At 50.5% G+C, this 16,127-nt stretch overlaps 1 protein-coding gene across 1 annotated transcript in view; it reads left to right on the top strand.

The window, feature by feature from the left end:
• Nucleotides 1-16,127, top strand: part of CCDC93 (CCC complex scaffolding subunit CCDC93) — a 1,072,960-nt gene that overhangs the window by 776,448 nt on the left and 280,385 nt on the right. Inside the window, exon 18 of the mRNA XM_085647463.1 lies at nucleotides 11,562-11,670. Coding sequence (XP_085503589.1) covers nucleotides 11,562-11,670 — 109 coding nt within the window. The remainder of the gene's footprint in view (nucleotides 1-11,561; nucleotides 11,671-16,127) is intronic.

Genomic DNA, 16,127 nt, shown 5'->3' with positions numbered 1-16,127 from the left:
GGACACGGTTGCGCAGACGCTGCCTCAGTGTCCGGAGGAAGTTCAGCCAGTGCTTCCCCAAGTTGTGGCTGAGGGGAAAGATGCAGCAAAGTTCGTCATCCGGTGTGGACAAGACACCGCGGACTCTTTGGTTAGGGCGATTTCCACCACTGTGGCCCTCCGTTGTCACGCCTGGTTACAGTCCACTGAGTTTTCAGGGGATGTTAAGAGTTCCCTTATGGACATGCCCTTTGATGGGACCCGCCTATTTGGCGATAAGGCAGATAGTGCGTTAAAGCGTTTTAAGGACTCCCGGGCTACGGCCAAGTCCTTGGGTCTCTCCACCACGCGCCTGGCCATGTCTGCTTTTCGTTCCTTCTGTGGCCACAGAACGGGCGCCCGACACATTCGTTCAGCCAAAAGCCTGCACAGAACCAACCTCAGCGCAGCCGCGGACGTGGTTCTCGCCGTGGCGGGACAGGGGGCCAGCGTGTAGGACGGTCCACTTCTGCTCCTGCAGCATCCGCCTCAAAACCTTCCTAGTCCGAGCTTTGGGGTGCACCCCACGCCGGTGGGCGGCAGGATTCGCCATCACCTCCTCCACTTGCGTTTTGTCACTTCGGACAGGTGGGTGCTGCAAATCGTCCGAAGGGGCTACTGCCTCCCCTTCGAGTCTGTCTCCCCAGCCACACCACCTCAGTTCCACTGCATGTCGGGGGATCACTTTGCGCTTCTCCAACAGGATGTCACGGCCCTCTTGGCCAAGGGGGCCATCGAGCATGTTCCTGGGCCAGAAGTAGGACGTGGTTGTTATTCCCACTACTTTCTGGTCCCCAAGAAGGAGAAAGGGGGCCTGCGCCCCATCTTGGACCTCAGGATCGTCAACCGCTTCCTCCAGAAGGAGAAGTTCAAGATGTTGACTTTGGCTCAGGTCTTGGCTGCCCTCGACCCTGGAGACTGGATGGTAGCGTTGGACTTGCAGGACGCATATTTTCATATCCCCGTCCTGCCGGCCCATCGGCGTTACCTGCGGTTCACGGTAGGCCTAGAGCACTTTCAGTTTACCGTGCTCCCTTTCGTCCTTACCAGTGCCCCTCGGGTGTTCACGAAAGTGTTGGCGATGGTCGCAGCTCATCTGCGCAGATCAGGGGTTCCAGTCTTCCCCTATCTCGATGACTGGCTGTTGAAGGTGGGCTTGCACCAGGCAGTCGTCTCCCACCTCCAGACTAGGGCCGACCTCCTGCATTTGCTGGTGTTCTCCATCAACGTGCCAAAGTCGCACCTGAGTCCCACTCGGAAGCTCCCCATCATCGGAGCGGCTTTGTATTCGACGCAGTTTCGCGTTTATCCTCCAGAGCAGCGAGTCCGAGATATTCAGGCTATGATTCTGATCTTTCAGCCTCTATCCCGGGTTTCAGTCAGGATGACCCTCCGGCTCCTGGGCCTCATGGCAGCCTTCATCCTGTTAGTGCAACATGCCAGATGGCATATGCGGGCTCTGCAGTGGGACCTGAAGTACCAGTGGGCACAGCATCAGGGCAACCTGTCTGATCATGTCGGAGGGCACTGCACGGCAATTGCAGTGGTGGCTCACGAATCGCGATTGGGTCAATGGCAGATCCCTCTCCCTTCCCCAACCGGTGCACACAGTGGTGACGGATGCGTCCCTCCTGGGATGGGACGGCCACTTGGGAGAGGCGGAGATCAGAGGCCTCCATATCCCGACTCCATATCAATATTTTGGACCTTCGGGTGATCCGACTTGCAGTGAAGGCATTCCTTCCCTCTGTCCGGGTTAGTGTGGTGCAGGTGTTCACAGACAACACCACCGCCATGTAGTATTGCAACAAACAGGGCGGGGTGGGGTCGTGGACCCTATGTCAGGAGGCTCTGCGCCTCTAGACATGGCTGAAACATCAAGGCATTACCTTGGTGGTTCAACATCTGGCAGGTTCTCTGAATGCCAGGGTGGACGAACTCAGCTGCCGGTGCTTGATGGATCACGAATGGCGTCTGAACTCATACGTGGCGCTAGGTCTCTTTCTGCAGTGGTGAGAGCCTTGGTTAGATCTATTCGGCACAGAACATAACGCGCAATGTCATCAGTTCTGCGCGTTGGAATTTCCAAGGCGGCACTCGCTCGGCGACGCTTTTCTTCAGGAGTGGAGCTATGGTGTGTTGTACGCCTTTCCGCCTATACCTCTTCTGCCCAGAGTGCTGAAGAAAATTGGGTACGACCAGGCCCAAGTCATCCATGTGGCTCCGGACTGGGCACGAAGATACTGGTATCCTGAGCTACTCAGCATGGCGATCGATCCCCCGATCTGACTGCCTCTTCGCGAGTATCTTCTTTCGCAGCAGCAGGGGACGGTCCTCCAGCAGAACCTGTCTAGCCTCCACCTCCATGCGTGGAGATTGAGCGGCGACAGTTGACAGCTTTCGACCTTCCTCCCGAAGTCTGTGATGTCATTCTGGCAGTCAGGCGTCCCTCCACTAAAACGGTATACGCCTGCAGGTGGAACAAATTTGTGGCATGGTGCACAGCAAAGGCTGTGGATCCCCTTTCTGCCCCTCTTTCCGAGGTCCTTCTGTTCCTTCTCTCTTTGGCCCAGCAGGGCTCTGCTCTGGGCACTATCAAAGGTTGTCTTTCGGCCATCTCCACCTTTCTACTGCTTCCAGATCTGCCTTCTCTTTTTAAGTCCCCGGTTGTTAATCACTTCCTCAAAGGCATTACACACACGTTTCCTCCTGTGCCTTTCATAATGCCTCAATGGGACTTAAATCTTGTCTTGACTTATCTGATGTGCGCTCCCTTTGAGCCCCTTCATTATTGTCCCTTACATCTTCTCACTTTATAGAGGGCTTTCCTGGTAGCTATCACCTCTGTCAGAAGAGTGAGTGAGCTCCAGGCTCTTTCTTCTTATCCTCCCTATCTTTCTGTTCATCCGGACAAGGTGGTTTTAAGGACTCGTCTTTCGTTCTTGCCAAAGGTTGTCACAACCTTCCACATTGGGCATGCCATCACTTTGCCCACCTTCTTTCCGCCTCTTTATCCTTCAAAAGAGGAAGAGATGCTCCACCGTCTGGACCCAAAATGTGCACTCTCGTTCTATCTAAAGCGCACACAACAGTTCCAGGTGGATGACCAACTTTTTGTTGGCTACGTGGGTGCCAAAAAAGGTCGGGCCGTGCACAAACGAACCATCTCTCGGTGGGTTGTTCTGTGCATCAAAGCATGTTACTCGTTGGCTAAGAAGGAGCCTCTTGTGGGGCTGCGTGCCCATTCTACCAGGGCAACGGCAGCCACTACTGCCTTGGGACGCGGCGTTCCCTTGCAGGACATTTGTCAGGCAGCTACGTGGGCCTCGCTGCACACGTTTACCTGGCATTACTGCCTTGACAGTCAAGTCGAAGAGACGGCTTCTTTGGCCGTTCTGTTCTCTGTGACTTTCTGGCGTACTCCTGTTCGCAGACTTACCATCAGGGTTGGTATTGCTGGGGTATCTATTCTAAAGTAAGGAATCTATCACTAACGTGTCTCTTTCAGATGCAAAAGTTACTACTTGTGTAACGATATATCTGTAAGAGACATTAGTAGTGATAGATTCCTTACCGCCCCACCCATCCTCCCCGTTCTGCGAACTGATTTCTAGGGTTAAGGTCATCCCCTTCAGGGCCCTAGTTTCATGGCACCAGTGGTCAGTTTCTGGCATGGCTCTGCGTTCCTGGCGCTGAAAGTTGTGTACAGAACTGACGTCAGCACGCATGGGTGGCGCCTAAGTAGTCTCTGTGACGTCATCTCGGCGCATACGACGCCAGCGACGGACGCCGAGCTGCACGACGCCAGCTTCTGATGCGCAGGGGTACTGCTGACAAAAAACTTTCCGGATCCAGTCTGACGCCTGGGGATATTCTAAGGTAAGGAATCTATCACTACCGTGTCTCTTTCAGATATACCCAGCATCAAAGCATCAGGCCTATGCGTTGGGCCTGCCACCGGGAACAGATACGTCTTTGTTTTATTGACTCGCAAGCCCGAGAGGGACGCAAAGTCATCTAGAATTCGTTTGGCCACAGAGGTGCCCGCGACTGCTTCTGACAAATATAGCAGCAAGTCGTCTGCGTAGAGGGAGACATGGTGCATCCGCCCTTCCATAGACAGTCCATTTAAATATTTGGGCATACATATCTTTCACTCCCTAGACGTTCTGAAGGAGGGCAATTTGGGCAGAGCGCTGCACTCTTTGCATTCCTGCATACACTTTTGGCATACACTGCAATTACCTGTAATGGCTCTGGTCCCGCTATCTAAAATGGTCATGCTCCCGCGCTTATTGTACTTTTTTGTCAATATCCCGGTCCTCATGCCCAGCGGCTGGTTTCGCTGCTGAACGCCCCGCTACGAGATCTGGTGTGGGGCGATGGGCGCCCTAGGGTATCTCTTACCATGTTACAACGCCCTATATCCGAGGGAGGGCTGGGAGTGCTGAAGTTTGAAATATTATATGTTCGCTGCCCAGTTACAGTGGTTGGCGCAATGGGTGGAGGGTGTGAACGAGGAGAACACGTGTCTAACACATCCGGAATCCCATCCTAGCTTAGTGATGGCAAAATTATTACTGCCAACAACGCCTACACCATACTGCTCCTTGTTGCAGCGCACGGCTTTCCAAGCTTGGACGCGAGGCCTAGGTAGGGAGCAGCGAACTACCAAGTACACACCTATGCTACCTCTCGTGGGAATGCCACATGGTGATCCCCAAACTTTATTTACGAGCGAACAATTGGCTCGCTGGACGGAGGCAGGGTTGGATAATGTTGAGGACTGCTTCCTGGACAAATCTCTGCTCCTGTTTGAAAGGCTCGTGGAGGACGGTGGTCTTCCCCAGGCCAGTTCCTGAGATATGAAGCCCTGGCACGCACATTTGTACAGCTAAGGAATAAAGGGCGAGATGAACCTGAGACACGCCCAGTATTGTATGTCCTGTTCACACTTGGGACGACCGGGCACCTAGTTAAATGGTTTTACGTTGCTCTGCAATCGGCAATGGTCGGACCCCTGGGTGGGTTACTGGCAAAATGGGATAGACTCTGGGGCAGAGACCTCACAGAATCAGAGTGGCACAGGGTTCTGCACTATCCTAAGAGGATTTCTTGCAATACACGCTTAAAATACATACAAGTCAATTACACACACATGGCCTACATGACGCCCCGCTGCCTTAATGTGACTTATGGGGGGGAAGTCCATCTCTGTCCCAGATGCATGTACCTGGATGCGGACTTTGGACACATGACTTGGGACTGTCTCAGCCTAAGGGCCCTTCTGGGACGCTGTGGTTGGTAAAATCTCCGAGAGGGCCTCAGTTCGAGTCCTATAATTGGGACGTTATGATGTGGGCTGGGGCGGAGGGTAGAACATTCAGCTGGGAAGAGTCTAAAGGTATGAGACAGCACCCTATTGCCGGACAATGGAGGGAGGTAATGGTAACTTGGGAGACTCCTGAGGATGCTGCTAATGATGCGACAGGTTCAGATCTTTGCCGGGAACCCCACCCCGAGAATGTGCAATGCGAGAACTCCACTGGGTCCACGGTAAGCTCAGGGCGCTGACCTACTGGTTGTTGATTACGGGGACATAACCGGAAGAGTCCTGCTGCTTCGACATAGTGGCTCTGACATTGGCCGGGGGGCCTTCCCCCCCACTCTTCCAGCCCTCTGGGAGGACCAATCATGCTGCGACCTTCCAATTCATGTGCTGTATCAGCTGCAATCTACCTCATCCCTGCACAAGGTTTATTTACTTCTTTATTGTGTACGTTATGTTATTCCTTTTTGTTTTTATAAGGAATGTTCTTAATAAATGAAGTAGCATTTTGACTAATAAGAATGTTATATTTGAACTCAGGCTCACTGGTGGACACTCACACAGTTTACCGTGGACACATTTTGTGGAACATGTATTAAGTACTATAGCCTTCACCTGAAGTTGGTAGTAGCTTGATGAACAACTATTTGAACATAACCTAGCAGCACTTCTGCACACCGGGGGACGGCGCCGCACGACCCCGCCCTGATGTCGTCCACGTACATGACGTCAGCGAGGTCATATAAGTCCATCCAGGCGCGCTGACGTCAGTTGCCTTCGTTTCCATGTGCAACGAGGATCTGGAGTGAGCGGTTCCTCTGGCCTGTTTTCAGGCCTCCTTGTCGACACTTCGCGTCAGGACCAGTGTGCGATGCCTTCGTGCTTTAAAACTTGTAATTCCTGTTCGCGGCAGATGTCCGTGACGGACCTGCATCTTTTTTGTATGTGGTTTCTGGGCGAGCACCATGACTCCACGGACTGCGAAGCCTGTCAACATCTGAAGCCAAAGTCTCGGTGGGAGCGCCGTATGAAGCTTCGCTCAGCACGGCTGTCCCGGTTGGAGTCGTCTCTCCCCCCGGCCTCTTCATCCACGGCAGGTCCCTCTACTGTCACTTGGTAAGCCGAGGCGCTTGTCGCCGAGGTCTTCAACCTCCCCTAAATCTGTTGTCAGGGGCACTGGCTCCCGGTACATTCCGGACAGGCGCCCCCGACAGTCGCCCCCCCCCTTTATTCGCCCTTTCCGGGTGTGGGGGCGACTCGGGCCCAGATGGAGGCATATGCCGCGGCTCTGCAGGTCTCCCTTGGGTCCTCTCCCATTCCTGGGGCCTCTGCTTCTTGTGGGATCTCCGACGGACTCGCCGGTGGGTTCGCCCCCGGCGCCAATTGAGCCTTTGCTCCCCAGGAACACCGGAGATGTGGTGTCATTAGGGCGCGGTCCGGTTGGGTCCCCATCGCCGGTCCACGTGAAGTCGTTAGGGCGCGGCCCACCTGGGTCCCCCTCTACGACCCACGGCACCTCTGCCGCACCGCATAGCCCCACTGGGCTCCCTGTGGCGCCGCAGGTGGTTGGCAGTGCTCATAGCCCTCCCTTGAGCACACCCCAGGCTTCCGGGCAGACAGTCGCCTGTCCGGAGCCAGGGTCGGCGCCGTACCGGCATGGGAGGCTCGGCTCCGCCTCCGCATCTTTTTCCGGAGTCAGAGCCTGTCATGGCTGAGGTGGAGTTGGCGCCGGGGCGGCGCCGAAAGCTTGATTTGCCGGCTCCAACGCCTTCTCCTCCTTCGGAAGGGGAGCTTGTCATCGATGCAGCCGAGTCGGCGACTGACGAGGCACGGTCGGCACCGACACGCGTTGTTTTGGTGCCGTGTCGACGCCGAATTGTGGACTCTTCTCTAGAGGCCTCTGGAGAGAGTTTGGCGCCGCGCTCTCGCCCGGTGTCGCCAGAGGTATTGTTGCCAGTGCCCCCCTTGGAATTCCTGGAGCCTCCTCAGGAGCTCCCAGATCCGGCAGGCTCTTCGCCTCCCCAGGAGCCCCATCAAGATCCTCATTCTTCAAGGGGGCTCCCTTACGTGGGGCTTTGGTCGCAGTCTCAGTGTTTTGGGAGGGTCAGCTTACAACCCTCTCCCACTGATGAGTTGTTGTCCCCTCCGCGGAGGGCTACCGAGGCTGGTGTGGCTTTTTTGAGAGTGGTCTCATTGGCCACCCGCATTTTAAACATGCAACCACCTTCTGCCACCTTGTCTGTGGTCCCCTTGCTTGAGGTCCTTCACCGTGGGTCCGGGAATGTGAAGCCGCTTCTGCCCATTGAGGCTTCCCTTTATGATACTCTTTTGGGTACCTGGGTCCGGCCTGCTTCAGGTGACCCGGTGGTTCGTTCAGTTTTGCACCGCCACCGTCCAGCTCCTCATGATCCTGTTTGTCTTTTTGTGCACCCTGATGTGCAGGGGTTTGTGTTGCAGACTGCCTTTCCTTCCCTGCCCCCTCAAACTCTTCCTCCCTCTCGGGAGTCCAGATGGCTTGAGTCATGGGTTAGGAACATCTTTGCATCCACTAGTGCGGCCCTACGGCTCTTAAATACAGTGTGTGTTTTGGCTCAGGCTACCTCTGCCCTGTGGGACTCTGCAGAGCCTTTGCTTTCTGCCACCTCTGAAGGTGCTCGCGTTGATCTTTATCGCCTCCTCCGGGATGGCCGCGACCTTGCCAAATTCACAATCCGCTCAGCCTTAGATACTGCGGATTCTTTGGTTCGAGCTATGGCGGGCTCTGTTGCCTTAAAGCGTCACGCTTGGTTGCGAAATAGCGTCTTCCCTGAACATATCCGGGAGTGGATGGTTGAATTACCCTTTGATGGGGTTTTGCTGTTTGATGTTCACGCCGAATCGGCGGTTCACCGGCTCCTTGCGGGCTTTCGTCCTCCCACTTAGGTCTTCTTAGGCCTATCTTCTGTGGTGGTACTTTTTCATTTCGCATCCTTTAGATGCGCTCTGTGTTTAACATGGGCGGTGAGCCTTATGTCTTCTTCTTTCTGTGGTCAAGGGTGATTACCCTTTTATTAGCATCCCTTGGATGCGTTTTGCTTTGAGCTGTCTGTTGGCCTGCTGTGGCCGTGTTCCACAGGCTGCAGTGTCTGGTCCTCTGACTGTGGTATTGAGACGGTGGTTCACCTCGGTAAAGGCATACGGCTCGGAACTCATGTTCATGGGTTCAGTTCGTTACTGCGCTCTCTTAGCTTGGCTTATTGCCATAAGAGGTGTTCTCCGTTGTATACTCCATGTGGGGTACTTGTATGGTATTATATAGCTTTGCTTATCTCACCAGGGCCTGGAGAGCCTGTGGACCCCATGCGTCGCCTGGTGGTCCGTTGTACGTTGTTCTATGTTTTTTCCTGGGGCCATCTGCTTACGCCACTGTCATCCACCTCCTTGGGAGTTTTCATGATCTCCTCTTCAACAATGGCTCCTACCTGCCCTTACTGTATTTTGTATGATCCGGTAGGGGCATGTTCTGCTCCTGGCTAGCTCTGTCTCTACATAATTATATGTCTATACATTCTGTATGCATGCCGATTTCCTTGGTATTCCTCTTCCTACGTCGCTACCTCTTTCGAGGCTGCAAGGTCTGGACCAATATCTCCATGTGTGGGGGAGCTTTTCTAAGTTGTTGCAGGTTGCCCATAGGTTCCTCCTTTCTTCTTCTTACTGGGGTAATTTCCCAATTTAACATATGCTCCCTTTTTTGGTGTTCGGCGATGTACGTGTCTTTTCTGGGGTGTTGGTCTCGGATTCTGAGACTCTTCCCACCATTTGTTAACTTGGCGTTTTTTGGCCACTTCCTTCGGATATGCCTTTTTTCCACGTTTTCACATGCTATTGTTGAAGCTACGCCTGCAGGACAGCTCCTTTTTGGGTTGTTTCTCACTTTGGCTTCATATTGCCCGGTCGGGCACTCTTATGCTTCTTGTGTAAGCCACTTTAACGTCTCTATGGCTGTTTGCCTGCTACATATTTCTACCTGCTTCGGCGGGTTTAGAATTGATGCTAACTGCCCCTAATTACCCTTTTTTGGGATTGTGTGTGCACTTGGCATGTTTCCTGTTCCGCCTTCTATTCCCAACGCATTGTTCAGGTTCTAGCTCTTGCCTTTGGGCTCTTGACACCGGCTCCTTCGACTACCTTCTAAAGGCTAGTCTGTTAGGCTGGTTGCATCTCTTCAAGTTCATTTCCAGCTTGGGTCGGTGTACTTATCGGGTGCCATTAAGCGGAGAGTGGTCCTTCTTCCTCTCTCTCTCTCTCTCTCTCTCTCTCTCTCTCTCTCTGCTCTGCTCTGGTATAGGGCTCATGCCGTTCTACCTGTCATTTTTATACGGGTATGGTGTGGCGCCCGTCTGGCGTTTTTAGGATATCTTCTATCCTGTCCTTTCTGCTCTTTCGAGCTGCTTGGGTTGCTCTCTGGCTGTTTTGCCACAGTTTTTCCCCCTTTATCCGTCACTCTGTTGCTGAATTGGATGCTTGGTGCTTTTTGTTGTTGTCTCGCAGACCCGCCCCCCCTTTGGGATATGGCTGTGGTATCTATTCTAAGTTAAGGAATCTGCGGCTAGATGTCTCTATCAGATGTACGAGTTACTTACCTTCGGTAACGATGTATCTGGTAGAGACGTTGTCTAGCCGCAGATTCCTTAACGCCCACCCAGCCTCCCCGTTCTGTGAGGACCTTGTCGAGTGGTGTTCTCCACTGGCCTCTTCAGTTGCCATTGGGTTATCTCTCAAGGGGGTGCAGATTGTTGCATTCCCCTGAGTGTTTTCATATACAATTATCTTCTGCTGAGCTGCTTCTTTCCTGTGATATGCTGCCTTTTGAGTCACGAGGAGATTCTTTTCCTCTCCAGTTACCTTCCCTTCCTACTGTCTTCTCTACTAACTCGGGGTCCTGGTCCCCTCGTGATCATCCTCTTTGAGGGTCGGTTGTGCTCTGTTTCCAACCTCCGTTCTTATAGGGAAAAGGCCAGTCTTTTCATACCTTCCTACAGTGGACTGTTGTTCTGTCTGTGTTCCGTTATTACTAGACGGCACAGTTCTACATGGCACTATCAGTCTATTTCTGTCTGTTGAGATGTTCTTCCCTTGTTGCACTCGGGGAGAGGTCTTCGCTTAGCTTGGGGGGCTCTTTCTGGCAGCTTCCACTTATATGTAGGCAGTGTCTACTTCTGTCTTTTACGATGGTGTCTTCCACCATCCTCCTTTTTTATTCATGGATTTTCATCCCTCGCACATTGTTCCCATACTTTCACAGTTTTTTGTTGGTGGCTCCACGTTGTGCCGCGAAAAAGTTTCTTCGAAGAAAACTGACGTCAGTGCGCCAGGAGGGACTTATATGACCTCGCTGACAACACGTATGTGGACGACGTCAGGGCAGAGGTGCTGCTGCAAAAGATTTCCGGATCCAGTCTGACGCCTGGGGATATTCTAAGTTAAGGAATCTGCGGCTAGACAACGTCTCTACCAGATACATCGTTACCGAAGGTAAGTAACTCGTACGATTCTGTGATTCATCGTTGGAACCGGTTATTGGTTCTGCTGTTGAGCATTGAGCCCTGTTCTTCTACACGGTGTTAATACTGCCAATAAGCAAACTGTTTGTAATTCTTATTCTTTATATGCCATGTGTTGAATATTACAAAATGCCAATAAAAATACTTACAAAAAAAAAAATGAAAATGTGTCACCAGTTTCCATTCTTGCCCTTTTGATATACTCTAATTTAGTATATACACAGCACCTCTGCCTGGCTCTTGTCACCACATTGATTACTGCTCTAGTTACCTCCCTCTGTGGTGCATTACAGGCACACAACATCTCTCTGCCCTTGTGACTAAGCTGGGTAATCCTTATTATAATGATAATTTACTTGTCCCTCTCTCACATATCCTCGCCGATCACAGATGTGCACCTCCATGAACATCACGCACAGCATGAAAACACTTCCCACATAGGCTCAAAACAAAAACAAACTCTTCCAGACACCCCCCTCTCCCCTCCAAACGATGTGGCTTGCATCCATATGGGGATATATCTTCACCATAAGATAATAGTAAATATGTGTAGGCTTTTTCCTAATAATATCCAATGTTTTCTTGTCTTAATTTGCTCTTTACATTGGTTATCTATTGAGGCTGTTTGTTTTCAATGAAACATGGTGATTTGTTTTCAATCATTTTAGGCTCGCAGAAATAGAGAAATTGCTATTTTGCATCGTAAGATTGATGAGGTCCCTAGCAGAGCCGAACTGACGCAGTATCAGAAGAGATTTATTGAACTCTATGGACAGGGTATGTGTCTTTCATTTTAAACCGAAATGTTGCACTGACATCATATTTCCTACTTATAAGTGGCTAAATTAGTCATGCAATGAACGGTGCTGATTTGGTTGACTGGAGTTGATGTCGGTGGAACTTAATTGCACATACTGTCAACTATGTCCGATTTGTTTTAGAGTTTTACCCATTGAACGATGTTTGTTTTTCTATCTTTTTACCTTGGTATGCTAACATGAACAGTTGTCTTCTGTGTGCAAGCTTGTACTTGAGGGAAATCAGTGGTTTCCTATTTATTAGAACTAAACCATATTCTAACAATGTCGTACTCAAAGTAAACCCCTTTCCCTGACCCCCCCCCCCCCCATTTTTAATGGGTTGATTCAGCCTGCTTTTTGAATGAATGAATAGATCATTTCTATATTGCGTTGTTAACCTCAACAAGAGGTATTCAGGCCTTTTAAGACCCTTCGCTTGAATAGAAAGAGCACCTGAAAAGGGTAACGGGCACCTAGTTCGTTATTACAGAATTATATCAAATAAGTAGGTCTTCAGTTGTTCCCAGAAACGTAGAAAATTGCTGTGAGACTTCATTGATAAAGGCAATGCATACGAGGCATGAGAAATGGTAACAGAAATTGATCTTCCTCCTGTTCTGAGTTTTTTGCATCTAGGGATACAGAGTAGATGTTGAGAACCTGATCTCAAATTTCAGGCTGGTGCATAGCGGATAAAGACTTTTATAACATAGAAAAAGCACCTTAAAAAGGCTCCTGTAGTTGACTGGTAGCCAGTGAAGCTGGTGGAGATGGTTCAAAATTGAGGATTTATGATCCAGTCCAGCGTATTCTGAATTACCTGCACTATATGAGTTCGATGTTTTGGAAGACCAAACGTATTCAGTCTAAAGCTCTGGTCTTGGCATACAGAATATAATATGATACTGGGCTAAAATATGTAAGAGAACAATTTCAGCATTACAGTCCGATAAGGGATCTTAGATCCAGTAAGGCCAGGCTTTTTAAGCTGCCAGTCTGTAGATTAAAAAGAGTTGGAGGTAAATCTTTCTAATTTCTAGCAGCTAAATCATGGAATGATCCTCCTTCTATCACTACGCATGACCAATGATAAATTTAAGTTCAGCAAATTGTCAAAAATGTGTTTATTTCTTTGTAGTGGCTTTAGAATTATTATCCTTTCTCACTGCTAGCTGATAGAGACTTCTAGCCACAGATTCCTTACCTTAGAATTATCCCCAGGCGTCAGACTGGAAATTTTTCATGAGCAGTACCCTTGCGCACTGGCGGGGGCTGTCGTTCAGCTCCAAGTGGCATCCACGGCGGCATCTGTACCGGAAGTGACGTACACGGTGCCTATGCAGGCGTCACCCCAGCGTGTTGACATCAGTTCTTTTCTTTCTGCGCCGTTCAGAGCAGATCTGAAGAAAGTTACCCCCATTCATTTTTTTACCAATCTTTTTCGACTTTTTGTCAAAGTATTTTTTGTGATCTTCTTCTGGCGTGCCAGAATGTCAACTAGGAAGGTCAGCTTCAAGCATTGCTGCGCCTGTCACTGACAGATGTCGGTGATGGACCTGTACCTTGTTTGCCTCTGCTGCCTCGAGCACGACCACCACAGGCAGACTTGCCTGGAGCGCTCCCTCAAGCTCCTTGCTGCCCGATGTATGAAGCTGTGCCGGTCTCAATCCCATTTGAGAGCAAAGTCCCAGGATCGGCAAGGGAGACAATAATTTTCGACACATTCGAAGTCGTCTTCAGGTGAGTACCACAAGAAGGAGAAAAGGTAGAAGTAGAAGAGGTCTTCGACTTCACCCCATCTGTCGAAGTCATTCGACGAGACGAGGGAGGGCCGTCATTCGAGGCCTTGTTCTACGGTTGAGTCTGAGCCATCACCATTCCTTCCCAAGTTTCCGGGAGTTGGAGTGACCCCCAACCAACTTCATGAGTTCTATGAGGCCATGTACCTCATATTTATGCAACCCGTTCCCGCTGGCATGCTTTCAGGCCCCTCTGGTTTGGGAGCGGCCACCACTGGTTCTCCGCTGGCGCTTCCATCCGCAGCTCCAGTCAATGCCCTTGGATTCACAGATGGATCCGACCAGCGCTTGTCCTACCACCTCAACCTTTCCGGATGCAGGTCTCGATTCTAATGCTCCCAGCGGCGTCATCCCCATTCTCATCCCAGACTTTGACATGGACATATAGGGATGTCGTCTGACAGTGGCGCTGACTGGAGCAGTGCCTTCCAGGCTGTAGACTGAGCCCTATTCCAATGGGCTAGAACTCAGGGAGGATTGAGAGAGGATGGTGGACCCTGAAGAAACCAGCCCCTAGACCATAGCAAGGACGGGTGTGAGGAATTGGCAGATGCCAGCAGACTGGACACCACTCCAGATACTGGCCCTGTCTCTCCTCCTACCATGGCTATGAAGGAGGGAGCCTCTTTTGAATGAATAAATTGGGACTTATAAAGTGCAAGGGTGCTCCATAAAGTGTCCAGGCACTGAGCTTTCTGTCCTCAGCAATGTGCATTGAGATTACCTAGTCTTTTTGGAAGAGCCACATTTTCATCCTTTTCTTTAACAACGCAATTGCTGCTATACAGAATAGCTCCAAAGGAAGTTTATTCCCAGCCACTTGTCCTAGGTAGGAGAAGGTCCTTTCACCCATTTGCATTAGACAGATCTTAGGGATTCTTGCTAGAAGGCAGTGGGCTGACCGCAAGTTTCTGGAGGGGGCATAGAAGCTAATTTAGGCCCCAAGATAGCATGCACCTAGATACTGTAATGCTCTATGGACTAAGGCTAAGGTTTTGAAGAGAGGTCTCTTCTTTATCGGAAGCCAATGGAGAGCACACAAGTACAAAGACAAGTGTGTTCTTGGAGGCAGGCTGCCGTATTTTGAACCACTTGAAGCTTGTTAAATAGATAGTCCGGAGGTGCCAGATATAGGGCATTCCCATAGTCCAGCCTTGATGTTATGAGTGCCTGGATGACCACCTTTCTTGCAGACAAGGAGAGAAAATGAAAACATTTCTTTAATGTCTGCAGAAGCGGAAAACATGTTCTGATCTCTGACATAAACTGTGGCTGAAAAGATAGAGCATTGTCAAATTTAATGCCCAAGTTCTCGACTGTTCCACTCTGGGGACCAGGGGGTGAGGCATCTTAGGGCTACAAAGTCAGAGGATTGTGACCGTAAAATACTATATCGGTGTTGTCTGACTTACATTTTAAATGATGTGAGGTCATCCAGTGAAAAACAGAAGAAAGGCCAGTTTTAATGGACTCTCCCACAATCTCCTCTTCCTAGTCACATGTAAACAGTAGCTGGGTGTCGTCAGTGTATATAATCACCTTAGCCCCCAAGGCTTCTGGCAACTATGCTAAAGGGGTAAGGTACATGTTAAAAAATGTGGGGCTCAGGACCAACCACCTGTGGCACTCCTACTGTCAGATCGTATGCTCTGGAAGAGTATGAGGTAACCCACACTTTCTGCGCTCTGTCCTTCAAAAAAGAAAACTAGCCTGTTCAAAGCCAATACTCCAATTCCGATGGGTTGGAGGCTTGCTAGGAGCATAGTATGAGGGACCATATCAAAGGCCGCTCATAAGTCTAACATAATCAAGACGGCCTTCCCGCCACCTCCAGGATACCTTTAATGTGTTCGGTGACTTCAGTCAGTACTGAAGTTTGGCCTGAAGCCAGACTGACTGGGGTGGAGCATTAGTTTCGAGATACTGAGACAACTGTTGATTTTCAAAATTTTCCAGTACCTTGGACAATGCTGGTAGTAGAGAGATTGGCCTATGGTTTGATTGCTCCGTAGGGTCCTCTGTGGACTTTTTTAGTAGGGGCATAATTCTAGCCTACTTCCGTGACACAAGGACTGTTGCTGAGGACAACGACTCATTAAGAACCCTATTAGCCAGTGGATTAATGGCGGGTTCACCTATCGCTAATAGATTAGGAGTACAGGGATCAGCTGGCGATCCTGCTTTGAGGGCGCATTTGGCCTCCAATGATTCCTCCACAGGGATACTCTGAAAATCTAGAAGTGAAGCCGTACTGGGAGAGCGGGGGTAAACTGTCTCCAATTGACTCTCCTCCGACTGGATCCCGGACGTTAGGCTGGCTTGAATATCTGTAATCTTATCACAAAAATAATATGCCAACTAGTCACATCATTATACAGTGGGTTTGTTTTGTTGGTGAGAGGGCGACTGATGCCCGAACCTTAGCCTTCCCTCATTAATAGTCAAGACTAACGTCTTGACAGAGGTTCCTCAGCCGTGAGTGACCAGCTCAGAACTACTTCTCCAATTTAATGAAGCCCTCACGGACGTCCTGCTTGGGACTTGGTCCACATCCTGCACCAGTGTTCCTGTGACCAGGACGATTGCCCACTGCCACTGCCCCACCCCAGGGGGCCCCAATTTCCTCTTGCAACAC

This window comes from Triturus cristatus, chromosome 3_2 (assembly GCF_964204655.1).
Source record: "Triturus cristatus chromosome 3_2, aTriCri1.1, whole genome shotgun sequence".
Classification (NCBI taxonomy): domain Eukaryota; kingdom Metazoa; phylum Chordata; class Amphibia; order Caudata; family Salamandridae; genus Triturus; species Triturus cristatus.
This window is presented reverse-complemented; position numbering and strand designations above follow the sequence as displayed.